The 26,710-nt window shown below is 41.1% G+C and overlaps 1 protein-coding gene across 9 annotated transcripts in view; it reads right to left on the bottom strand.

Annotated features, from left to right (window-relative positions):
• The window catches only part of fbrsl1 (fibrosin-like 1), a 1,024,640-nt gene that overhangs the window by 525,555 nt on the left and 472,375 nt on the right, over nucleotides 1-26,710 (bottom strand). For 7 of the 9 annotated variants that reach the window (XM_072240820.1, XM_072240822.1, XM_072240823.1 and 4 more), the window contains 2 exons: nucleotides 25,009-25,089; nucleotides 19,769-19,804 (listed from right to left, as the gene is read on the bottom strand). In XM_072240820.1, the coding sequence (XP_072096921.1) occupies nucleotides 19,769-19,804; nucleotides 25,009-25,089 (117 nt within the window). The remainder of the gene's footprint in view (nucleotides 1-19,768; nucleotides 19,805-25,008; nucleotides 25,090-26,710) is intronic. The other 2 variants (XM_072240827.1, XM_072240829.1) reach the window with 1 other exon arrangement.

Raw genomic sequence — 26,710 nt, 5'->3', positions numbered from 1 at the left:
AGTAATTTTTGATGGACTCTAGATCATGGTCTCTGAGGGGTTTGCTGTTGCTTGCATGGTGAGTGGTGGTGGTGGGGGGGGGGGGGTTCTGAAGCTTTTTGCTGGAACAAGTGGGGGGAGGGAGAGTAGGTGACGGTTGATGCTTTTGCTGCTGCTTGTGAGAGGGAGGGGGGGTCTTTAGGGGTTCTAACGGTTTTTGTCATTCATTCTTTTTTTCCTCTCTGTTTTGTGGATGTCTGCAAAGTGTAAGGATTTCAGGTTGTATACTGTATACATTCTCTGATATTAAATTGAACAACTGAACCATTATACCGTGAGTGTACAGGGAGTAGACAAGGCTGCTAAGGACGTAACCTTGTGGATCACCAGTGTTTAGAACAATAGGTGGTGTAAGGTGATGAGTTTGCTTGGAATGATAGTACTGAATATGGGGCTATAGTTAATAAACAACAGCACTAGAGGCAAAGCTGCAGTCATTAAACATAGGTGTCTAGGTGCACCAGTGATGAGCAGACAGCCAGGGAGATGTCGTCTGCCACTGAAATGTTTCGGAGGTAGGTGAACTGCAATGGGTTGGGGATGTATGGGAGGCGGAAGTGATCCGTTTTTTGAAGCACTTCATGATGGTAGATATCAGAGCTAATGGGCAGTAGTTAAGGCATATTACCTTGTTTTTTATGGTGAGAACTCAGATTGAAGAAGGGACAGGTTAAAAACTTCCGCAACACCCCACTCCAGTTGATCTGCACAGGATCTAAGGATATGGCTGGGGACACCATCTGGGCCAGATGCTTGCCATGCGTTCCCTCTCAGGAAGACCGATCATACGTTGGTAATGATGACTGTGGGTTCAAATGCACTGGAAGCTGTCAGGATGGGTGGTGCCATTCCCATTCTCTTCCGTTCAAAATAAGCATAGAGTGCTTTCACTTCATCAGGAGCGGGTGTGCTCTTATGGGCAATGCTCCCTGACTTTGTTTCATAGCTTGTAAAAGCATGTAAGTCCTGTCACAACTGACCACTGTTACGAGATTCAACGTTAGATTGGTATAATCTCTCAGCATCTCTGACAGCTTTATGGCAGTTGTATCTCGATTTTTCGTAAAGCTCAGCATCACCTGATGTGAATGCTGTAGTCCTAGACTTCAGCAGGGAGTGCATCTCCCGGTCATCCATGTTTTCTGGTTTAGAAACACCCTCTTAGGTACAGAGTGCTGAACAGACTTGCTGATAAAGTCCACAATGGTGGTCACCTAGGCAGGCAGCTGAGATTTTCAACATGGATGAGTTGACTGACTCAAAACAGGAACATAAAAGCTCATCAGGCTAGCATTGTATGACATTCTCTACTGTATCCTCTCATTTCATCAGAACACAGAACACTACATTACAGTACAACCCATTCTGCACATGACACTATGTTGATCAATCTAACTTTCCCTCCTAAATGGCAGGAAAAGTCATCACCAGAGCCCTCAAATGCCTTTTTCCAGTATCAGAGGAACATCTGAAGGCCAAGACCATAATCTGTGTAGATCGGAAAAATAACATCTCCACCTCACTGACAATCAACACTGGCGCACCTCAGGGCTGTGTGCTTAGCCCACTACTCTACTCTCCCTACACCAATGACAGTGTGGCTAGGCACAGCTCAAATGTCTTCTATCTCTTGTACAGATAGCATAGACGATACAACCATTGTTGGCAGAATTTCAAATGGTGACAAGAAGATGTACAGGAGTGAGATATATCAGCTAGTTGAGTGGTGTTGCAGCAATTGCCTTGCACTGAACGTCAGTAAGACCAAATAACTGACTGTGGACTTCAGAAATGTTAAGACAAGGGAACAAACACCAATCAACATCGAGGGATCAGAAGTGGAAAAGGTGAGCAATTTCAAATTCCTGGGTGTCAATACCTCTGAGAAATCTATCCTGGACCCAACCTATCGATGCAGCTACAAACAAGGCACAACAGCAGCTATATTTCATTAGGAGTTTTAGGAGATCAGAAAATTTCTACAGATGTACTGTGGAGAGCATTCTACCTGGCTGCATCACCGACTGGTATGGGGGGGATGGGGGGGATGGTGGGGAGGTGAAGTTGGTTGCTGTTACACAGGATCGAAGTAAACTGCAAAGAGTTCTAAACTTAGTTAGCTCCATCATGGGCACTAGCCTCCATTGTACCCAGGACACCTTCAAGGAACGATGCCTCAAAAAGGCAGCATCCATCATTAAGGATCCCCATCACCCAGGAAATGCCCTCTTCTCATTGCTACCACCAGGAAGGAGATACAGAAGTGTGAAGGCACACACTCAATGATGTAGGAACGGCTTCTTCCCCACTGACATCAGATTTCTGAATGGACATTGGACCCATGAACACCACCTCACTACTTTTAAAACTATTTTTTGTGCTACTTATTTAATTTAACTATTTTATATCGGTATCTGTCTTAATATATGCCAATGGCAATAAACCTGATTCTGATTTTCTGTTTGCTTCCTGACATACAAACTATGATCCTAACCATTCGGTCTGCAACAAGCAAAGCTGCCACGACTCTTTTTGCAATTTTTCATGTGGCAATACTGTATCCCACTTTCAACAAGTCTCCAACTGAGATGGAGCAAATGCTCAGGAGGGATAGAAAACTTAAACCGATCTGATCCTAAATCTTATAATCAACCTCAATTATTGAGTTGCAGTGCACATTATAAACATAATACAGTTCTCTAAACCACAAGGGATTCAGCAGATGCTGGAAATTCAGAGTAACACACACATAAAATGCTGGAGGAACTCAGCAGATCAGGCAGCATCTATAGAGTGGAACAGTTGACATTTTGGGCTGAGTTCTCCACTAACCTGCATAACTCATATACCCTCTAACTTATAAAGGTTCATTGCCTGATCTTGGCAAAACAAACTAACTCCCTTATCACAGAAGCTGGTAGTCAGTGAAAGGAGATATCAGTAATAAAATTCACCACTGCCCTTGGCCACTGAAGGGAGAAGGGAGTGTAAAGGTCAAACTTCAAACCTGATTCAAGATTCATGGTTTACTAGGCTGCAGTGATCCCTACACTCCTTTGTTCTTTTGAAATTTGGACTATGTCGTGTACTGTTCAGCTGGTCTTCTAGAATCAGAATCAGGTTTATTATCACCAGTATGTGTTGTGAAATTTGTTAACTTAGTAGCAGCAGCACAATGCAATACATGATAATATTGAAAGAAAAACATAAGTAAATCAATTACAGCAAATATATATATATTAAATAGATTAAAAATAATGCAAAACAGAAGTAATATATACTGTATTTTAAAATGTCTAATATATACAGAAACAACAACAAATTCAGGGTGGATCACATTATAGTGCATTTATTATCTCACTTGTAAGGGAAGTTCTATTTTCCAGCCATGTATCATCCGGAAAAATAGCTTCAATCTTATGTCTCAAACAAAGCATTTTTATACTTTTTACAGAGAATAGAAATTAGGTTGCTCCATTCCGTAACATTCCTCCGTTATCTTCATTTTTATCTAGTTCTAACATTTGTTGTTTACACCTTCTGTCCTCTTTACCTCTGTTGTCAAACCCCCCCCCCCATAAAACACATCTCCAGTCATACAAAAAAAGACACAGCTTCCTATCATAAAACACAGACAGACTTGTGAGCCTCCCATCCAAACCACCAAAGCATGTTAGGATTTCATAGGATCCATTTTGTCACATTACATTTTATAAAAGCTACAAATTCATAAAGACTTCAGGGTTACGTATACATTTCCACAACTACCTAGAATGAGCATGCAAGGTACTGGAAAAATACCACCAAATCTCCCATCAAAATCTTTCAATTTCACAGGAAGGTTAGTTGAACAGTATCAGTATCCACTCCCAGGCCAGCAATGAAGACCTAAATACATTTTGGTAGCTCTGTCGGACAGGGCATGTTATTTGAATGCCCAACACGAAACTCTCAAAATTGACGCTCTCTATTCAGAACCTCAGCACAGAAAGAGATTTCCAGGTGCACAGAGTAAAAGATTCAAAGATCAGAATCAGAATCATTGGCATATGTCATGATTTTTTTTTAAAACTTTGCAGCAGCAGTACAATGAGGAACGTGAGCCTTGCTCAGAGGGGGATGGGTAATGGAACCAGAGGCCCCAAGCACCAACTACCGATAGAAAAACCAGTCATGTGAGACTCTAAGGCCAGGCAAACCAACCTTAAGCACAGCTTTGATCGACCATTAGAAAGCATATGACTCAATGCCTTACATGTGGACCCTGGAATGCCTGTCTCTGTACAATGTCAACAAGACACTAAGGACCTTCATCAAGAACTTAATGGACTGTTGGAGGATAACACTGGAAGTTTACTCAAAGACAATAGCACAAGTGACCATCAGATGTGGAATGTATCAGGGTGATGCACTAGCCCCGCTGCTGTTCCACAAAGGCTTGAACCCCCTCAGCCAGATCATCTCAAAGGGTGGATATTGGTACAGTTTCAAGAGTGGAGTGATCATCAGCCACCTCCTGCACATAGATGACATCAAGCTGTATGCTAGAAATGAAAGAGACATTGACTCACTAATCTACCTGACAAGGGTCTACAGCAAAGACATCAGGATAACATTTGTACTGGAAAAGTGCAGCCGGATGGTAGTGAAAAGAGGCAAACTCATCAAGATTGAAGGAGTCAAGTTACCTGAAGGCCACATACGAGATGTACAGGACAGCTACAAATTCCTGGGGATCCTGCAGGTGCATGGAAGCCACAATGAGGACACAATGAAGGCTACAACATCCAGGTATCTCCAAAGAGTGAGACGGGTCCTAAAAAGCCAGCTGAATGGGAAGAACAAGATCAGAGCCATCAACACATTCGCTCTACCAATCATCAGATACCCTGGCGCAATACTTGTGCTGGCCAAGGAACGAACTGGAAGCTGCTGACATCAGTACCCAGAAACTACGAACAATACATGGAGGATTCATCCAAAGTCCAACGTCGAGCAAATGTACACCCACCAGAATAAAGGAGGACGGGCACTTGGAAGTGTCAAGACCGCAGTCCTGGAAGAAATGAGAAACATCCACGAGTATGTCAGGAAGATGGTCTCTAAAGGCAATCTACTAGGAGAATACCTCAGACAGCAGGCAGGGAATATGGAAATGGAAGTGGGTGAAGAATAGCCAGAGGACCAGAGGCCATGGCAGGACAAGCCACTCGAGAAGGTAGTGGAGAATGACAGAGCTAAGATCCCGTGGGACTTCCAAATACAGACTGATAAGCAGGTACTCGCCAACCAAGTGGACATAGTAATACTGGACAAGGAACAGAAGAAGGAAATAGTAACCAATGTGGGAATCCCAAATTACAGTAACATCAGGAAGAAAGAATATGAGAAGCTGGAGAAATACCAGAGCTTGAAAGAGCAGATAGAAAGGATGTGGAAAGTTAAAGCCAGAGTAATCCCGGTCATGATAGGAGCACTTGGAGCTGTGACACCAGGACTAGGGGAGTGGCTCCAACAAATCCTAGGAACAAAATATGAGATTTCGGTCCAGAAAAGCACACTACTAGGAACAGCAAAGATACTGCGCCGAACCGTCAAGCTCCCATCCCTCAAGTAGAGGACCCGAGACTGAGAGAACAATACACATACACACCACCCATAAAGGGTGAGAAAAAAGATCCGTAAAATAATCAAATTAAATAAGTAGTGCAAAAAAATAGGAAATAAAAAAAGTCATGAGGTAGTGTTCATGGGTTCAATGTCTGTTCAGAAAGTGGATAGCAGAGGGGAAGAAGCTGTTCCTCAATCATTGAGTGTGTGCCTTCAGGCTTCTGTACCTCCTTCCTGATGGTAGCAATGAGGATAAGACATGTCCTGGGTGGTGGAGGTCCTTAATGATGGATGCTGTCTTTTTGAGGCATCGCTCCTTGTCTTATAAAATTATTTAGCTCCCAACTCTTTTCTTCACATAAGACTATAAGATATAGGAACAGAATTAGGTCATTTGGCCCATCGAGTTTTCTCCACCATTTCATCATGGCTGATCCATTTTTCCTCTCAACCCCAATCTCCTGTCTTCCCAACACCCATATCTCTTCATGCCCTGACTAATCGAGAATCTATCAACCTCTGCCTCAAAAATAAAGACATGGCCTCATTAGCTGCTTGTGGTGAAGAATTCCACAGATTCATCATTCTCTGGCTAAAGAAATTCCTCTTCACCTCCATTCTAAAGGACACCTCTCATTCTGCTGAATTCCAGTGAATACATGCCTAGTCATCAAACACTCTTCATATGACAAGTCGTTCAATCTGAGAATAATTTTCATGAGCCTTTCAATCCTCTCCAGTTTTAGCACATCCTTTCTAAGATAAGGGGCCCAAAACTGCCCACAGTACACCAAGTGAGGCCTCATCAGTGCTTTATAAAGTCTCAACATTACATCCTTGCTTGATGAAACTAAATGAGTATTACAACCTGGAGATATTGATCAATTTAACTGAGAACTATTACAGCCAGCAGTTTTTTTTGTTAAGTCTCTATTAGCTTTGAACAAGGTGATGGAGCAAGATTTGCCCATTCCTCCTTGCAAAATTGCTCAAGCTGTGCCAGGTTAGTTGGGTAGGGGCGGTGGACAGCAATCTTGAGGACTAACTAAAGATGTTTGATCAGGCTAAGGTCAGGACTCTGACTGGGCCGCTGAAGGACATCAGTTTTCTTCATCTGAAGCCACTCTGTGGTTGCTCTAGCAGTGTGCTTTGGGTTGTTGGCCTGACGAAAGGCCAACTTCTCCCCAGTTAAAACTTTCTGAAAGTGGCTCACAGGTTTTTAATCCAGGATCTCCCTGTATTTAGCAGTATTATTTTCCCATCAATCCTTACCCAGATTTCCAGTCCCTGCTGCTGAAAAGCATCTCCATAGAATGATGCTGCCTCCACCATATTTTACAGCAGGGATAGTGTCACCAGGTTGATGTGCAGTAATAGATTTATGCCACAAGTATCGCTTAGAGTTCAGGCCAATTTTGGTCTCACCTGCCCACAAGATCTTCTTACACATCTTTATAGTATTTTCGAAGTGATGCTTTGCAAAGGCTCTCCAAGCAAGGATATGTATTTTTTTTAGCCAGGGCTTCTTCCTTGGCACTCTTCCTTAAATACCCTTTTTGTGCAAGGCCTTAGAGATTGTGCAACCATGAACTTCATCTCCAGTTGCAGCCACTGACTTCTCCAGCTTACTCAGAGTGACTGTTGACATTACAGAAGCCTCTCTGAGAAGTACCATTCTTCTCTGGTAACTAAGTTTAAAGGGACGGCCTGACCCAGGCAGTGTGGCTGTGGTTTAAATTTTTACTCAACTTTTTAATAATGGATTGCTTGAGCTCTGAGGTATGTTCAGTGCCTTTGAGATGGTCTTGTACCCTTCCCAGATTTGTGCTTCTCTATCATAATTTCTCTGACTTGTTTTGAATGCTTTTTTGTCTTCATTTTGGTTTAGTCTGTTGAAATTGTACTATACTGTTGGACCTTACAGAGAGAGGGGGCTTATGAATTCATTGAAAACAGACGCTCCTCCAATTTTCTACATCAACAAATTGGGTGAGTTGGTAAGGTAATACATATACTGCACCTGAGGAAAATTAGCATAGTAATTACAAAAGGGATGAATACTTTTTTCAGCCTCATAATCTTAGTTTTTAATTTTTAGACAGGGTTTAGACTATTTTTCTTTTGATTTGACATGACGCACAATGTTTTGTAGATTAGCTCAAAATTCCTACTTCAATATATTTTTACTTCAGAAAATAAGAGTGAAATGTGAAAATAGTTGTGGGGCCTGAATACTTTCTCAAGGTGCTGTATATACATAATCTTGCAGTGAGTTAATCTGGAAGACAGTGATGGTTCCTGTACGGTACTGAGTTGAGTGACCAAATATACTTTAGCTGCAGCCTCTCAGCATTATATCGAACCACAACTGCAGCATTCGACACAATTCATTTACTTAAGTGAGGAAGGCAACTTTCATTAAAAAAGGATAAATGAAAATAAGTGTTACTTAAAATCTAAAAGTTTAGATGCTGGTAATCTAGAATAAAAACAGAAAGTGCTCTAAATACACAGTAGGTCAGTTAGCAGCTGTGAGAACAGTTAAAGTTTCAGGTTAAAAACCTTATATCAAACTTGAAAGACCTTTCAGTTTTTTCCCCACCACAGACACTCCCTGAGTATTTCCAATACTTTCTCTCAACTGTTTATTTCCTTTTTAAATATTCATTTAGTTAAATAATTGAATTTCAAGTTTTAATATTTCATTTTAAATAGTTATTTACAGCTTTTTCCAATGAGTTCTTCACATCTATGATCGTCAGAGATACTTAACGTCTTGAATAGAAAATCATACAAAATGTAGTGGATAAGGCCCAGTCCATCACAGGTAAAGCCCTCCCCACATTGAGCAGATCTACACAAAGCAGCATCCATCATTAGGAACCCTATCAGTCAGGTCATGCTCTCTTCTCACTGCTGCCATCAGGAAGAAAGTACAGGAGTCTCAGGGCCCACACCACCAGATTCAGAAACAGTCATTACTCCTCAACTATCATGCTCTTGAACCAAAGGAGAAAACTTCACTTGTCCTATCACTGAACTATTCCCACAACCATGGACTCACTTTCAAGGATTCTTCATCTCATGTTCTTGATATTTAATGCCTACTTATTTATTATTAATATTTCTCTTTTTTCATAACAGCAAAGTTACCAGGGCATCGAAAGCCAACGGCCAGAAGAAAGTAAATGTGAGGATAAGCATCCCAGGTGAGCGATTATAAGGTATGCTGGCTGAAACACAACCCTAGTTTATTGTTTCTGACTTTATTACCTGCACACCGGCTATACATTATTAGGAGTTTGAAGAGATTTGGCATGTCAACAAATACACTCAAAAATTTCTATAGTTGTATCATGGACAGCATTCTGACAGGCTGCACCACCGTCTGGTATGGAGGGGCTACTGCACAGGACCGAAAGAAGCTGCAGAAGGTTGTAAATCTAGTCAGCTCCATCTTGGATACTAGCCTACAAAGTACCCAGGACATCTTTAGGGAGCGGTATCTCAAAAAGGCAGCGTCCATTATTAAGCACCTCCAGCACCCAATGCATGCCCTTTTCTAATTGTTACCATCAGGTAGGAGGTACAGAAGCCTGAAGGCACACACTCAGCGATTCAGGAACAGCTTCTTCACCTCTGCCATCTGATTCCTAAATGGACCTTGAATCTTTGGACACTACCTCACTTTGTTTTAATATACAGTATTTCTGTTTTTGCACGTTTTTAAAAAATCTGTTCAATATACATATACTGTAATTGATTTAATTCTTTACTTATTATTATTTTTATAGTATTATTATTGTATTTTTTTTCTGCTAGATTATGTATTGCATTGAACTGCTGCTGCTGAGTTAACAAACTTCACGTCACATGCCGGTGATAACAAACCTGATTCCCATTCTGTATTTCTGACTGCTGTATCCTTCCGCTCTGCGGCTCTACAAGTTGGTGGCTCCTATCAATGCTTAATTGGTGTTTTGAGGAGAAACTTTCCAACACAAAGCATTTTGTGCGGCTTTTCTAAGTTCAGTGATAGCAGTCATTTCTCAATAAATTCCTGTATCATTCCAGAAATAAAACTTTTAAGGAACCGCAAGGTGTATTAATGTGATAAAATACATCCTTGTCAGAGCACTGAATTGGCTGCCCTTGGTGATTCCACTTGTTCATGTAATTAAACTGTGATTCACTGATATCTACCTTATTTGCAAAAATAATCAGAACTCTGCAGAATTCCTATAGAAACAAGAACAAAGAGCAATTCTACAGCTTTTTAGCTATCATATTCTGGCACACTCATTGAAAGAGATAGCCACGATTTATGTACATGAGAAAACGAGGGGGACAAAAGCCTTTCTGACCACTGTTATCTTTCTTTGAAAAATTTACAATCATTTCCTGTAACTAATATCATTAACTGAACATGCAAGGCCATTAAATCCTATTTAAGGCAAGCTTGTAATGATAAGATTACTATGTTTCAATGAACAAAAAAATCAACATATTGATGATAACATAACTATGTTCAATTCTGCAAACATCGGCAGAACATCACAGGATCAAACCCACTTTTGGGTAAAATATTCACCTGCAATTAGAAGCCTCTAAGAAATAATAGAACCATACATTTTATGCCATAATGAATCTGTTAAATTTCTGATGAATTAATGTAATATTTATTTGTTTGTTTGTTTATTGATTTATCTATTGAGATACAGTGTGGAATAGGCACTACTGGCATTTCACGCTGTGAAACCCAGCAATCTCCCAATTTTAACCCTAGCCTAATCACGGGATGATTTACAATGACCAATTAACCTACCAACTGGTATGTATTTGGACTGTGGGAGGAAACTGGAGCACCCAGAGGAAACGCACATGGTTACTGGGAAAACGTACAAACTCCTTACAGGTAGTGGTGGGTCGCTGGTTCTGTAAAGTGCCATGCTAACCTCTACAGGACTGTGGCACTGCACAGATTATTCATTCAATAGTAATTACATCGCTAGTATAGGTGACACCTGTGGACAGTTCATGTTCCTGGCAACCGAACCACGATCTTCTGTAAAGTGGAGCCCCTTTTCTCATTGAATCCCATGTTATATGCGGAGATGTATTCATACTCTTTCTCTCAGATTAAGCCATCTTATTAGCAACAACAAAGTGACCCATTGCAATTATTTAACAGTTGTGTATAATAGAGTATTACTTCACACCCATGATTGTGTGACTAAGCACAGCTCCAATGCCATATTCAAGTTTGCTGATGACACCACTGGACCTAGGAGGTAAGTGCAATTCCAAAGAAAGCACATCAGCACCTCTACTTCCTTAGGAGTTTGCAGAGATTGGCCATGACATCTAAAACTTTGACAAACCTCTGTAGAGGAATAGTGGAGAGAGTATTGACTGGCTGCATCACAGCCTGGTATGGAAACACCAATGCCTTTGAACAGAAAATCCTACCAAAAGTAGTGGATTTAGTCTAGTACATCATAGTGAAGCCTTCCCAACAATTGAGCACATCTATATGAAATGCTGTTGTAGGAAAGCAGCATCCATCATCAGAGATCTTCACCACCCAAGTCATGCTTTCTTCTCACTGCTGCCATCAGATAGAAGGACGCGCACCACCAGGTCCAAGAACAGTTATTAATCCTCAATCATCAAGCTCTTGAACAAAATGGGATAACTACACCCACCTGCCCATCCATTGTGATGTCCCCACAATCAATGATCTCACCTGTCATATTCTCATTATTTATTGCTATACAGGTTTCCCCCGCCATCCAAAGGTAAAGTGTTCCTATGAAACGGTTCGTAAGCCGAAATGTCGTAAAGCGAAGAAGCAATTACCAATTATATGGGAAAATTTTGTGAGCGTTCACAGACCCAAAAATAACCTACCAAATCATGCCAAATAACACATAAAATCTAAAATAACAGTAACATATAGTAAAAGCAGGAATGATATAATACACAGCCTATATAAAGTAGAAATACTTTTCCACAATCATTGCCAGCACAGATCTCCGTAGCGAAAATCTCACGCAAGCGCCATCGGCAGAAACACGGCGCAAGCGCTCTCCAGTAACCTTTAAGCTATGAAGTTGCCAAATCATACCAAATAACACATAAAAATACACAGCCGATATAAAGTAGAAATAATGTATGTACAGTGTAGTATCACTTACCATAATTGGGACAGCGCTGAGCACACTGACGGTGTGTTAGACTGAGTCGTCGGAGTTTGGGTGGTGCAGTGGCCCCCATCCTCCGGGCAGTGACTGGATACCAATCCACGAAGCATGCGGGGGTCTAGCGGTAGCCGGGAGGCACCCAGCACATCTTTAAGAAAAAAGCCCAAATAAACAAGCTAATTAATTATGTGTCGGGCAGCACCTAATTAATTAGCATGTTTATTTCAGCTTTTTTCTTAAAGATGCGCTGTGTGCCTCCCGGCTACCGCTGCATTCTCCGCAAATCGGTATCTGTCCATGGCCTGGGGGTTGGGGTGGTGGGACATGGGGGTGTCACCTCGTCGTCGATCAGGGCAGGCAGGTCATCTTCTTCTATCTCTGCCCGCCTCAATGTCAAAGGTCGAGGTTCGCCGTCTGCTGTGGAAGGCTTAAGAAACGACAGTACAGTATGCTTGACTACTGAGCCTTGCGCATTTTTCTATCATACAGTTCTTTGTAAGGACTCAAACCATCTTGCAAATACGCCGTAAACCGGCGTACCCTTTCAAAATTAAAGGCGTACTTTATTATTACTCATTCGGTTTCGATTGTTATCCTTTCCTCTTCCAATTGCATCAGCTCTTCATCTATCAGTTCTTGGTCATGGGATGCCAAAACCTCTTCAACATCACCTTCGTCAACTTCCACAAGCCAAACTCACTTTGTCCTTACTTCGTTCACCACGATCCAAACGCTTAATTATGTCTAGTTTTGTGCTAAGTGTAACACCCTTATGAGCTCTTTTAGGCTTTTCCGATACCTTAGAACTCATCTTGCTAACAGCTGCTCACAGGCACGTGTTTAAGCAATGCCAGCGAGAATGCAGTTCCCAGGGAGAGCGGCTGCTTGGGGTGTGCGCTGATTTTTTTTTGCACGTTGATTTTTTTCATAACAGTGAAAACACCTTCTGTTAGCGAAAACAGGGAACTAATGTAGGTCTTTCGTAACAGTGAGGTTTCGTAAAGCGAATGTTTGAAAAGCAGGGGACACCTGTATATTTATATTTTCATTTTCACAGTCTGTTGTCTTCTGCACAGTTGGTGATATTTCATTGATCCTGTTACAGTTACTATTCTATAGATTTGCTGAGTATGCCTGCAGGAAAATGACATACATGTACTTTGATAATAAACTTTACTTTTTAATTTACTTTTGCGTGTGTGTGTGAGGTGGAGAGGGCAGCAGGTGTGTGGGCAAGACTTGTGCAAATGAAATAACACAAACTGTGGGGTAATAAGAGTTGGATATGACATCACCATGTAGATTAGATTGCCAGTCACAGCTGAGTCCTTCCTATGTCACATTTTCTCCAGTCCAACGACATGTGGACAGATATCCTTGATCAGGGGTTCCCAACCTTTTTTTATGCCATGAACCTCTACTATTAACCAAGGGGTCATTACACCCTAGGTTGGGAACCCCTGTCTTAGTACAGCCTACTGTGCTCATCATCTGCGAGACAATTTCTCTGATGCACAAAGCTCATGGGTTACAAAATGGTTTAGGAAGTGGGAATGTTAGAGAAAGAAATGGGGTTTGAGGACTGGGATTCATGAGACAAAAGGAGCTGGAGGAGGAGTTCACCATGGCAATGGATTAAAGCTTTATGGAAGTGGAGTACAGGACAATGGATTACTTTAAGAATCTGACTGTCGCTGCTGAGGCTCTCCATAATGCAATTTGTCAGAGAAATTGCCTTGCAGATGAAGAGCACTGTATTGAGGCACCTGTTCACACCTCTTTGAGCTGGAGAGGGTGTGGCAAAGGAGGAACAGACATTTCATTGTCAGTCGAGGTGACATCCGCAGTGAACAGTGGTTGGTGGAAGTGCTTGCTTTTATATCGCACCCCCCCAAATTTGCATGCCTAATTGGCTACCCCTTCAGTTGATCTTTGAATTCTATTGGCTCACGTTCCTTTGGCTCTTAGGGATTCATAGATGACGTCGATTTTGATATGTTTATTTATGGAGTTATCAGAAATTGGAATCAATGCCTACTACGAACCCCTAAAAGAGCTAAAGACAGAGCTATATGATATGAACACCTCAACATCAAGCACCTCAACCCAACCTATTAATATTCACTACCATTGTGTTCATTGACTAAAACTAAAAATGAACAAAATCTGGTATTTCTTTGCACTTAACATTCCAAAGATCTATGGGTCAGTTGTGGGCATACTATGTTGGTGCCGGAAGCGTGGTCACACTTGTGGGTTGCCCCCAGCACATTCTGTATGTTTCGATGTACATGTGACAAATAAAATTAATCTTTATCTTCAATTATGTATTTCACCGCCAGACAAGTTCTATGAGAACACATTTTATTCTGCATCTGAAATTTGCGAGTAATGAATTGTGAAACCAATAATGAGGTATTTCTGTAACTCAGTGGCTGTGACATGGGAGTTGCCTGTACCAAAACATCAAGCAGTAACTTCCTTGGAAATGGAATTGTCTGGAATTACTACATATTCTAACCCTTTTTTTGTTTGTGTTGATGGAAGACAAAAGGTGATCTAATGATCTTTCAACTGAGATTGGGTGGGACTACAACCACAGGTATTGGTTAAAGGCGAAAGGTGAAAGGTTTAAGGGGAACATGAGGGGAAACTTCTTCACTCACAGAATTGTGAGAGTGTGAAATAAGCTGCCAGCACAACGTTTAAGCGAAGTTTGAACAAGTACATGGATGGTAGGGGTATGGAGGGCTATGATCCCAGTGCAGGTCAATGAGAGTAGGTAGCTTAAATGGTTTCGGCATGGACCAGATGGGCTGAAGAGCCCATTTCTGTGCTGTACTTTCTATGACTCAATGATTCTAAAAATGAGGTGGCACATTGAACTTTAATGATTATGAAGACATTACTGAAACAGAACTATGTTTTGAAAAGAATACTGTGGTCAAAGTAAAGAAAGCATGATGTTGTGTGATTTAAGTGATAATTAAGAAAATCAGGCAAATTCAAGCAACTATCAATAACATTGGTTTAATAAAATCAATATTAATAAAATAAAATCCAAAAAAATCAATAAAATAAAAGGGATAAAATTGGTCCATTGGAGAATCAGATTGGACGGCTATGTGCGGAGCCAAAAGAGAAGGGGGAGATTTTGAACAATTTCTTTTCTTCAGTATTCACTAAGGAGAAGGATATTGAACTGTGTAAGGTAAAGGAAAGAAGTAGGGTAGTTATGGAAAGTATGACAATTAAAGAAGAGGACGTACTGACACTTTTAAGGAATATAAAAGTGGATAAGTCTCCGGGTCCGGACAAGATATTCCCTAGGACCTTGGAGGAAGTTAGTGTAGAACTAGCAGGGGCTCCGACAGAAATATTTCAAATGTCATTAGAAACGGGAATGGTGCCGGAGGATTGGCGTATTGCTCATGTGGTTCCATTGTTTAAAAAGGGTTCTAAGAGTAAACCTGGCAATTATTGGCCTGTGAGTTTGACGTCAGTGGTGGGTAAATTGATGGAAAGTATTCTTAGAGATGGTATATATAATTTTCTGGATAGACAGGGTCTGATTAGGAACAGTCAACATGGATCTGTGCATGGAAGGTCATGTTTGACAAATCTTATTGAATTTTTTGAAGAGGTTACTAAGAAAGTTGATGAGGGTAAAACGGTGGATGTTGTCTATATGGACTTCAGTAAGGCCTTTGACAAAGTTCCACACGGAAGGTTAGTCAGGAAGGTTCAATCGTTAGGCATTAATATGGAAGTGGTAAAATGGATTCAGCAGTGGGAGACGCCAGAGAGTAGTGGTGGATAACTGTGTGTCAGATTGGAGGACGGTGTGTAGCGGTGTGCCTCAAGGATCTGTACTGGGTCCAATGTTGTTTGTAATATATATTAATGATCTAGATGATGGGGTGGTAAATTGGATGAGTAAGTATGCAGATGATACTAAGATAGGTGGTGTTGTGGATAATAAGGTAGGTTTTCAAAACTTGCAGAGAGATTTAGGACAGTTAGAAGAGTGGGCTGAAAGATGGCAGATGGGAGTTTAATGCTGAAAAATGTGAGGTGCTACATTTTGGTAGGACTCATCAAAATAGGGCATACATGGTAAATGGTAGGGCATTGAGGAATGTGGTGGAACAGAGTGATCTAGGAATAATGGTGCATAGTTCCCTGAAGATGGAATCTCACATGGATAGGGTGGAGAAGAAAGCTTTTGGTTTGCTGGCCTTTATTGATCAGAGCATTGAGTATAGGAGTTGGGATGTAATGTTGAATTTGTATAAGGCATTAGTAAGGCCAAATCTGGAGTATTGTGTACAGTTCTGGTCACCGAATTATAGGAAGGATGCCAATAAAATTGAGAGAGTACAGAGGAGGTTTACTAAGATGTTGCCTGGGTTTCATCTCCTAAGTTACGGAGATAGGTTGAACAAGTTAGGTCTTTATTCTTTGGAGTGTAGAAGGTTGAGGGGAGACTTGACAGAGGTGTTTAAAATTATGAGGGGGATTGATAGAGTTGACGTGGTTAGACTTTTTCCATTGTGAGTGGGGAAGATTCAAACAAGAGGGCATAGGTTGAGGATTAGAGGACAAAAGTTTAGAGGTAACATGAGGGGGAACTTCTTTACTCAGAGAGTGGTAGCTGTGTGGAATGAGCTTCCAGCAGAAGTGGTTGAGGCAGGTTCTATGTTGTCATTTAAAGTTAACTTGGATAGATATATGGACAGGAAAGGAATGGAGGGTTATGGGCTGAGTGCAGGTCGGTGGGAATAGGATAGGGTAAGAGTTCGGCACGGACTAGAAGGGCCGAGATGGCCTGTTTCCGTGCTGTAATTGTAATATGGTTATATCTGTGGGAAGAACAACGGCCTTGAGGCTTGTTTCAGACTGTTAACTGCTCTGCACGATTCATTGCTTTCAACAAAGCATACAAGATCCATAATATTAACATATCAGTAGCTCTTGTCAATACATTCAATCAGTACACATATTAATTTATGCATAATGAAGAAAATGCTACTGAGATTTTAATCTCATTATAAATTAATTGCAATCCAACAATAGCTTTATCACATGACAAATTTAAAGAGATTGAGGCAAGCAAGCCTCCCCCAACCCATCTAACTGAATTTTACAGAAGCATCACTGAGAGCGTCAAAATGCCTCATCGCCAGATCTCACCAACAGGCACCAGGACCTCGCCTGGCTGGCGGTGAGAGGGGCCCTCCCTGTCAGAGCCCTCCTGTACGCCTGGAACATCGTCTCCATACCCCGCTGCCCACGGGAGGACTGCAGTGAGGAGGAGTCTGTGACCCACCTCTTTGCAGATTGTCAGTTCTCAGAGAGGGTGTGGAGGAGGATGGACAGGCTCCAGTCGCGTTTCATCCCCAACAGCTGCGTAACAGAGGACTCTCTGATCTAAGGGCTGTTCCCAGGGACGCACACGGAGACCAACATCCCGTACTGCTGGCAGATCATCAATTCGGTGAAAGACGCCCTTCGGTCGGCCCGAAACTTGATGATCTACCAGCACATGGAGATGTCCGTGGGAGAGTGCTGTCGACTGGCACATTCTCGGCTGCAGAAGTACGTGCTGAGGGATGCACTGAAACTCGGTGCAGCCACCGCAAGGGCCCGGTGGGGAAGGACCACGGTCTAGACTTCTTCTCCCGCAGGAGTGGGAGGGGTCGGGGGGCGAGGAATATGCCCCTCAACAATGGTGTGGAAAGAGTAAACAACAGAGCGCCACGTGGGTGGCTAAAAGTGTGGAAATGTAAACATCTGTGAAAGATTGAGAGTCATTGAATGGTTTATTGTATATAATTTTATTTTTGAATAAAGTATATTTTGAAATTTAAAAAAAAATCTCCATCTGGTATGGGAGTAGCCAATCATCGGACTGGAAGTCCCTACAAAGGACTGTGAGAATGGCTGAGTGGATCATAGGGGCCTCCCTACCAGCCATTGAGGACATCCATTTGGGCCTTTAGTATTATCAAGGATCCCACCCATCCATCCAGCATCCTCTTTGACTTTCTACCTTTAGGCAGGACACTCTGATGCACAAAGACAAGAATGGTCAGGATGGGAAACAGCTTCTTCCCTCAGGCCGTTAGGCTCCTGAACTCCCTGCCACAATGCATTTAAACCGTCACCAGTTAATCTGTTCTGTATCTTATAATATTTAATTTATGCACATTACTTTGTTTATTAAGTGTAATTCATCTGTAGATTTTATCTTTACTTTCCTAAGTTATTGTGTGTTATATGTATGTTATGTATACCACTGTGCTTTACACTGTGGTCCAGAGAAATGTTGTTTCATTTGACGGTATACACATACATAGTTAAATGACAGTAAGCTTGACTTGACATATTGCTTTGTGATGTTGTTATTTTCTTCATGAATTATATTTAAACAAGATCCTGCTGAAATACTAACATCACATCCTGAAAACAACAGTTATTCATCACTGAATACAAAAAATATACAGAAATAATTGAAAAATATCAATTGCCTGTCTTTGTTGAGCTCTAACATTAAGCAAAAAGCTTTCTGCAGATAGAACAGTTCTGCTTTGTTACATGGACGTAGGCTGACCCACATCCTACAATCTCAGCCATGCACAGCTTTAATTGGGTGTTATTTCCATACACATCATAAATGCTGTCAAAGTGTTACTTTCAAACAGCACTCTCAAATCCTTTTGCTGAAAAGCATGACGAAGAGCCATGCTGGATCCAAGCACTGGCGATTAGCAGCAGCAGCTGACTGATTCAGAAACAAGAGGCTAACAATTTTTTTAAAACATGAGAAAGCCTGCAAATCCAAATCACACACACTTTCTCTCCTCCCACCTTTTAATTCAAGCATCTCCCCCCTTCCCTCTCAGGCCAAAATGTTGATTGTTTACTCTTTCCCATAGATACTGCCTGACCTGCTGAGTTCCTCCAGCATTTTGTGTGTGTTGTTTTGGATTCCCAGTATCTGCAGATTATCTTGTGTTTGTGACACACAAAATGCTGGAGGAATTCAGCAGGTCAGGCAGCATCTACGGAAAGGAATAAACAGTCAGCATTTCCGGCCAAGACATTTCTTCAGGACGGAGAAGGAAGTGGGAAGACGCCAGAATAAAAAGGTGGGGGCAGAGGATGGGAAGTAGGCTAGCTAGAAGGTGATAGGGGAAGCCAGGTGGGTCGGAAAGGTAAAGGGTTGAAGACGAAGGAATTCGATAGGTGAGGAGAGAGAACCATAGGAGAAACAGAAGGAGGAGGAAACCCAGGGGGAGTTGATAGGCAGGTGAGAAGAAGTGGGGAAGAGGGGAGGGGGATGGATTTTTTTTACTGCAAAGAGAAATTGATATTCATGTCATCAAGCTGGAGGCTACTCAGACAGAATACAATGTGTTGTTCCTCCACCTTGAGGTTCCTTATTATTCCTTATTTGTATAGAAATGTCATTTTTATGTACCACAAAAAGATATAGTACATTATAAATATTTTGGCTAGTTTGGTAAGTATACAAGAATCTAATATTTGCATTCCTTAAAACTGTAAGTTTTGGCATACATCTTAATCTACAAAGACCATCACACACAAATGGTTCAAAACCTAACATAGTTCAAACTGGTAAAAGAACCCAAGAAGAACAAGTACAATATGCTGAGCCTGGCTAAATTCTAGTTTCTTCACATTTACAGATCTTCTGTAAACTAAGAAGGAAACAACATTACCATTATCACAATGAAATCCCCTCCTAGAAGACCAATGCTGCAATTTAGTACTTTGCCTAACCAAATGTGTATGCATGTAGATACTGAAATACAAGCAATTAGCCGTGAAACAGAACACCATTACCCACGAGAATTAGTGTATATGACAGTGGAAGATTTGCAATGACTTACAGAGTATCCACGTCCTGAGAATGAATGAGCAGAACTCTGTAGGGGAAAGAAAGAGGGAAATGGATTAGATTTTGCTTTGAACTGTTATAATTTTATCAGCACCTGGCAACAGGCCTTTGGTATAACAGTGAATCTGATCGTGGAGACTAGTAGGTAGCTGAACGACAGTGCATTACTTGTTAGTAGACCTGGCTTCATTTGTAACTACTGTATTGCTTCGCATTTTTACCTTGTGTGTTTGGGACCTCCGACTATAAATTGAACTCAACATTTTATGAAGTGCTTCGGTGTGTTTGCTATGCTAAAGGTTTAATATGAACCAAAATTGTTGGATCAAGCAATATCAGCACCGAGCCTATTTGGAGAGGTCAAGAATGGCTTTGGCCTGGGAAGCGAGGTTTAGGTCCAGAGTGTAAGACTGCAGCAGGGCCCAGGCCCTAGTGTGGGGGACGACCTGGTGTTTGGATGATTTAACCACTGGCCCAGATAGAATGGAAAGACAGGATGTTGGGACCGGAGGCAAGGGTCAGGTTGATTTTGCTCACTCTCATGTGATGTTCATTCCTCTCTGTGGCACTGAAGCTGTGAGACAGCTCAGGGTCTGCCAGCTTCATGGCGATTTGCCCTGGTATATGACGAACTGAGGCCGAGGCTGTGGACCTTATCTGGCTGCTCCAGGGGTTTGGGCCTATGGACTCAATCTGGTTCAGAGTGCTGTTACTCACTTCTATTGTTAGCACCATTTGTGTTTTTTTTCCCCTTTCTCTGCACGTTGATGCTGGGCCTTTCTTTTTTTAAATTGGGTCCTTTTGGGTTTCTAGCTTTGTGGCTGCCTGTAAGCAGACAAATCTCAAGATTGTATAATTTATATGTACTTTGATAATAAGTGTTCTTTGAATCCTTGAATTTTGTAAATGACTACACTGCTTAAATAGATGGAACTGGGGAGCTCAACCCAAGAGTGGGTGACCTTATATAAATTAGTTTTGTAACCAAACATTTAAAATCATGGATCTTGAAATGTGATGGCTTCATTCTATACTGCAATAGGTAATCTATGGTATGCATTATTAGTTATAGATCTTGAATTTGTGGTTAGCGGCAAAGCAATGGCACCTGCCACTAACCTCAAAGTAATCTGTCAGCAGAGATTAAGCAATTTGTGGTGGAACTTCCCCTTTTCCACTGTTAACTGCTATTGGTGTTCAGTTCAAATAGACTATGGCCTTCCAGGAAGTTGTCTGACTAGTGAATCTTATTTAATAATTCTCAGAATAAGCAAACAAGAAACAGAAAAAGCACAATTTTGATCTATCAACAAATACTTTATAAAACATTGTAGAGTTAAAAGCAGATGTGAAATATCAATACACATTTTAGAAATTAATATTTAAGAAAACATTGAAAATAATTTATTATTTTAAACAGTAGCACAAATCTCAATGGCAAATAGAACTGTTATCACCTAGCCATTCAAACAACAATAAAGGTCACTGTGAACACCAACACAAGGGCTTTGGAGAAGGGAGACCTAGTTAATGTAGTATATTGTGGATTTTCAGAAGAAATTTAATAAGATGCTGCATCAATAGTTGTTGAGAAAATATTATCATAAGATATAGGAGCAGAATTAGGCCATTTGGTCCATCGAGTCTGCCCCGCTATTTCATCATGGCTGATCCATTTTCCTTCTCAGCCCCAATCTTCTGCCTTTTCCCCACACCCCTTCATGCCTTGATCATCCAAGAATCTATCAACCTCTGCTTTAAATATACACAATGACTTGACCTCCAGTCACCTGTAGCAACAAATCCCACGGATTCAGCACTCCCTGGCTAGCAGTGAAGTACTCAGGATGGAATGATGGGGCTCCAACAATCACTACCATCTGCCTTTATTCAAGGCATGACTCCAACCCTTGGAGTGTTTCCTCTGAAGGCCAAACAGTTCTGTATTGCCATGTATCCTCATTGGTAATCAAATGCCAGTTTGATTACAAGGGAAGTCACTTTCACCCCACCAGTGAAATTCAGTTATTTTATTCAAACCCCATAGCACTGGCCTTCAGGACCTTCGAGCTGCTCCTCTAGCAAGCCCCTGATTTAATCCTAGCCGAATCACAGAACAATTTATAATGACCAATTAACCTACCAACCGGTTCAACTTTGGACTGCAGAAGGAAACCAGAGCACTCGGGGGAAACCCACATGGTCACAGGGGAGGATATACAAACTCCTTACAGATAACGTCAAAACCGAACTCTATCGCCCCGAGCTTCAATACCATCACACTAACTGCTATGCTACTGTAGCACCCACTACTGCTACGCCACTGTGCCCAATGTCAGAACCATTGTCATGATTTGTGCTGGAGCTGATTGGTTCAGTCAAAACCCAACTTGAACATTGGAAAACAGGTTAACTAAGACTGGTGGCTGCTTCCATCATAACTCCCCTCACATCGCTGATGACTGACAATAGATTGCTTGACAATATTTATTTATTTATTGAACTACAGTGCAGAATAGGCTTTTCCAGCCCTTTGAGCTGCACCGCCCAGCAATCCCCCAATTTAGTCTGAGTCTAATCACAGGACAATTTACAATGATCAATTAACCTACCAACCAGAATGTCTTTGGACTGTGGGAGGACCCAGAAGAAACCTACACAGTGACGGGGAAGACACCCAAACTCCTTACAGACAGCAGTGACAGGAATCTGACCCAGGTCGCCTGAACTGTAAAGCGTTGTGCTCACCACTATGCTACCATGCTGTCCTGCCATTGTTGGAACTAACAGAATGTTTGTAGTTAGAGGCTACAGCTGGTCTGTAGAACAAATCTTCAGTACTGCAGCTGGGATATTATCATCTCTCATACCACTGGTTGAATCTAGTGTTCTAAGCAGTTTCTTGATACACTATGGAATGAATAAATTTGGCTGAAGGCAGGCTTTGTGATAGTGAGGAGGAATCTCCCCCCTACACATTTCCGGAAGTTGCAGACAGTTTGGCAATACAGGTAGTGTCATCATCATGGCATCAGCAAAATTCAGGTCAGAAAGACCACTTGACCCACTTTCATCCTTCAAGGCAAATAGCCAGTGAAAATTGAGAAACAGAAACATAAGAAGGCTCGAGGACATAGATGCTGCAGGCGTGTTTCTCCTTGAGGGGAATTTTACAACAAGGGGACATTGTTTCAGAGGAAGAGATCATCCATTTGAGATAGATAGAGATGAGCAGCAACTTCTTCTCTTCCAGTGTCATCTATGTATTTATTTATTTAGAGATACAGTGCAGAATAGGCCCTTTGAGCTGCACTGCTCAGCTACCCCAATTTAACCCGAGCATAATCATGGGACAATTTACAATGACCAATTAACCTTCTCAGTGCTCCTTTGGAACGTGGGAGGAAATCACGCTGTATCTCAATAAATAAATATAAGAATTCTGGGTAAGGATAGGATTAGTTAAAACGTGCAATCATCAAATATACGAAACACAGGATAGGTCTGTTACCATGTATTGTAACACCTTCATATCTCCACAACTGCTGTCTATCACAACTGTCTAGAACAAAGCACACATGCTACCTTAAATCCAATGGATTTAAGCCAAGAGTGACCATCTGTTTTTTGATAAACTGTGACAAAAATTACTACGAGTGACAGAAAAGCTGCAGAGAAGTGCTGAAGAAACATTTTCCAGCGAGAGACAGGCACTAATCATTGGCTCCTTAGCAGACGTGGTAGCTGAAAGAGTATTCAGCTATGAAATTAATAATCGACCAGTGCTGTAATGCAAATTTAATCAAATATTCCAATAATCGGTGCATCTCCACTTGAGTCAGGTTTCTGAGCTAGCCAGCTATACTTGCTTCATCAGCCCTAATCAACTAGCCTTCATCACATAAATTTTGCTATTTCCTTTTCCAATCAAAACCTCGGAAGGCATTCTACACCTGCCAGTCTTTCTGTTGTGCTAATAATTGCCAATTTGCACATAGCTCTGGCTATATCACTCAATTTGGCCATGGCTGCTGCATGCATACAACATGATTCATCAGCAGCAGCCCCCCCCATGACAATTAGAGCCAATGTCTCGACTAACTGGAGCACCCATTCTAGAGGCTCAGCAGACAATTACCAGTCTATTTTCCCATCTCGCCCAGAAAAATATGAGAACATGTAACAATGGCATTCAGTGCCTCTGAAATGTTACCCTTGAGGGAATGAATATTTCAAATTATCACAGCTTTAGAACCACATTGAAATTTAAGCATTTGGAAGGATATGGGGCTCATTTAAATGATAATGAAGGCGATCCATTCAACTTACTAAAAAACGGCAAGTTCTTAAGCTGACGGGTCAAGAAACAGCAAAAACCCTTTTAACCATTGTGTATGGCTCTATTTAGAACTCTATAGCAGCACGAACATCAAAGGGATTAGTATGACAAATAAAAGAGAAGGCAGGAATGCTCCCTGCTTCCCCTGGGTCACAACAACAGAATACAAATGTCACTTATCAGACTCTTAATATGCTGCTAAGTCCCAATTATGCCACAGTAAAATAAACGATAAAGAAAATCTCATTTTGGGAGCATACACTGTTGGTTTTGTGCACTGATATTGGGCATGAAAGCCATACAAAGCACCTAACAAAGCAATCACAGAGCCCAAACAGAGCCACCTTTCATTAGTTGATAAAAGCCTGGTCCTCAACTAAAACTAACGGGGAAATAAATTAAGATTGCATTTGCCCCCCCACCCCCTTTCCTCGTGCAGAAACACCAACACAATTTTCAACCACATCTGAGGTAAGTTTAGAAATATCCCCAGATTCCTCTTATATATGGTTTGAGAAATAAGCTTCTCACAGAGCCAACAACGCCCTCAATGTAATGTGATATAAATATGACAATTTCAAGGACCTTTTTGACAGCACGGGCAGAACACCAAATAATTTCTTTAAGGTAATAAAAACCTTCTGCTACATTTATGGCAAACAAGACCCAATTTATTCTTAGCAAAGGATCAAAGGGACCAACATACTTAAAGAATAATTATTCAAGTTTCAGGACCATGGCATCTTTTTTACTTTTAGGGATAGGATACTCCATGGCATTTTCAAACTGCTATTTCTAATGATGCACTGTACATTGAAATGTTACAATAATCCTCCAAAAAGTTAAATGTCCTGCACATTCAGAAAAAGCAAACAAAAAAAAAGGATATTCACTTGTTTGGTTGGAGGATTAACCCTTTGAGTATTGAAGGCCTGTTCAGCTTTCGAAATTCGTACATCTTTTGTGCAAGATATCTGAAATATTATAAAGTAGAATTAGAAGTATGAACAGATTGGGACAATATGTTATCTCACAGCATTCTAGAAATTATTCTGCAAATACTGAAATGTGGTTGTAGTTCACAGCGCAGGAGTGCAAATGACATTCTTCAATGTTAATTGTTCATCGGAACAACTACAATCATTTTTAAAAACATGCTTAAAGTAGTCCTTGGCTGTTATAGTTAGCACAGATTGTTAGAGAAGCTGTGTGAACATTTTATTAGAAATAATAAAATAAAATACAATATCCAGCTTGTACACATTTTCCTGTGAACTTAAATTTCACTGCACAACTAATTTATTTTTGTAAGTGTTGCTTCCTCAGATTTTAAAAAAAATTTACGATAGACCACTTGAAGCTGAACACAATATAATTTCAGACTATTTGTATCACGTAGGAATTTGGAGAAACAAGAAATAAACTTTTCAACTCAGCAAAAAATGTTGTGTTGATGATTTTCGTTTGTACTCCGCGTCTAAGGCTTCTCGTTTAAGTGTCCAACAATAATCAGCCAGCATTGATGGGTTCCGGTTGCCCTGATACCATTTCTCCATGATCGCAATGACCTGGTGAAAGCTCGTCACCAAGATTTGCAGGGAATAAGTCTAAATGGGAATGCAGAAATGAATCTTTAGTGACATGGTGCACTTCATGGTTTTGTGAGCTTGAAGGCATGTTGTCAACCAGCTGTATGTAGTTTGGTGCTCTGTAGTTGCCAAGAAAATTTTCAACAATATCCTTGAATGCCTTCCATGCAATTTTCTCTGGTCCCACTACAAGTTCTTTAAGTTGCCTGCCACTGATGACCTGTTTGACTTGTGGACCAACAAAAATGCCTTCCTTAATCTTGGCATCAGTTATTCTGATTTGAATTATGAATTGAAGTAATAAATATAAGTGAGTTAGAAAAAAATCATTCATGATAGGTGATTTTCATGATCAGCAGACCAAATTCCATAAGATACACACAAAAGCACTCAGGAGGCAACCTCTTTATATTTGGAATTTTGGAGCTTGTTCATTTGAAAGATATAAGTGCATGTTTATAGTCCTGAATCTAGCATATTTATTCTGGAGACATGATAAAGCTATTGTACCAATGTCACAACACCAGATTTCAGAGAGCAATTGTTAGGTCAGGGCTTTTGAAAATTAGCCTCCTGGAATCTCACTAAACATCTACAATGTGCAAGCAGCTCCAAAGAGTTTTGTTTTCAAACTTTTGATAGCAAAGTTCTGGTCTTGTTTAATACCACATGCTAAATTGTATAGAAATTAAAAGTAACACACACAAAACACTGGGGGCTATCAGCAGGTCAGGCAGCATCTATGGAAGTGAATAAGCAGTTGACGTTTTGGGCCGAGACTTTTCTTCAGGACGGAAAAGGAAGGGGAAGATGCCAGAATAGAAGGGGGAGGAGAAGGAAGCCAGCTGGAAGGTGATAGGTGAAGCCAGGTGAGTGGGAAAAGTCAAGGGTTGGAGAAGAAGGAATTTCACAGGAGAAGTGAGTGGACCATAGGGAAAAGGGAAGGAGGAGGAGAACCAGGGGAAGGTGATAGGCAGCTGAGAAGAGGTGTACGGTCAGAGTGAGG

Source organism: Mobula birostris, chromosome 22, assembly GCF_030028105.1.
Source record: "Mobula birostris isolate sMobBir1 chromosome 22, sMobBir1.hap1, whole genome shotgun sequence".
Classification (NCBI taxonomy): Eukaryota; Metazoa; Chordata; class Chondrichthyes; order Myliobatiformes; family Myliobatidae; genus Mobula; species Mobula birostris.
Note: the sequence above shows the minus strand (reverse complement) of the source record. Positions and strands in the feature narration are given on the sequence as shown.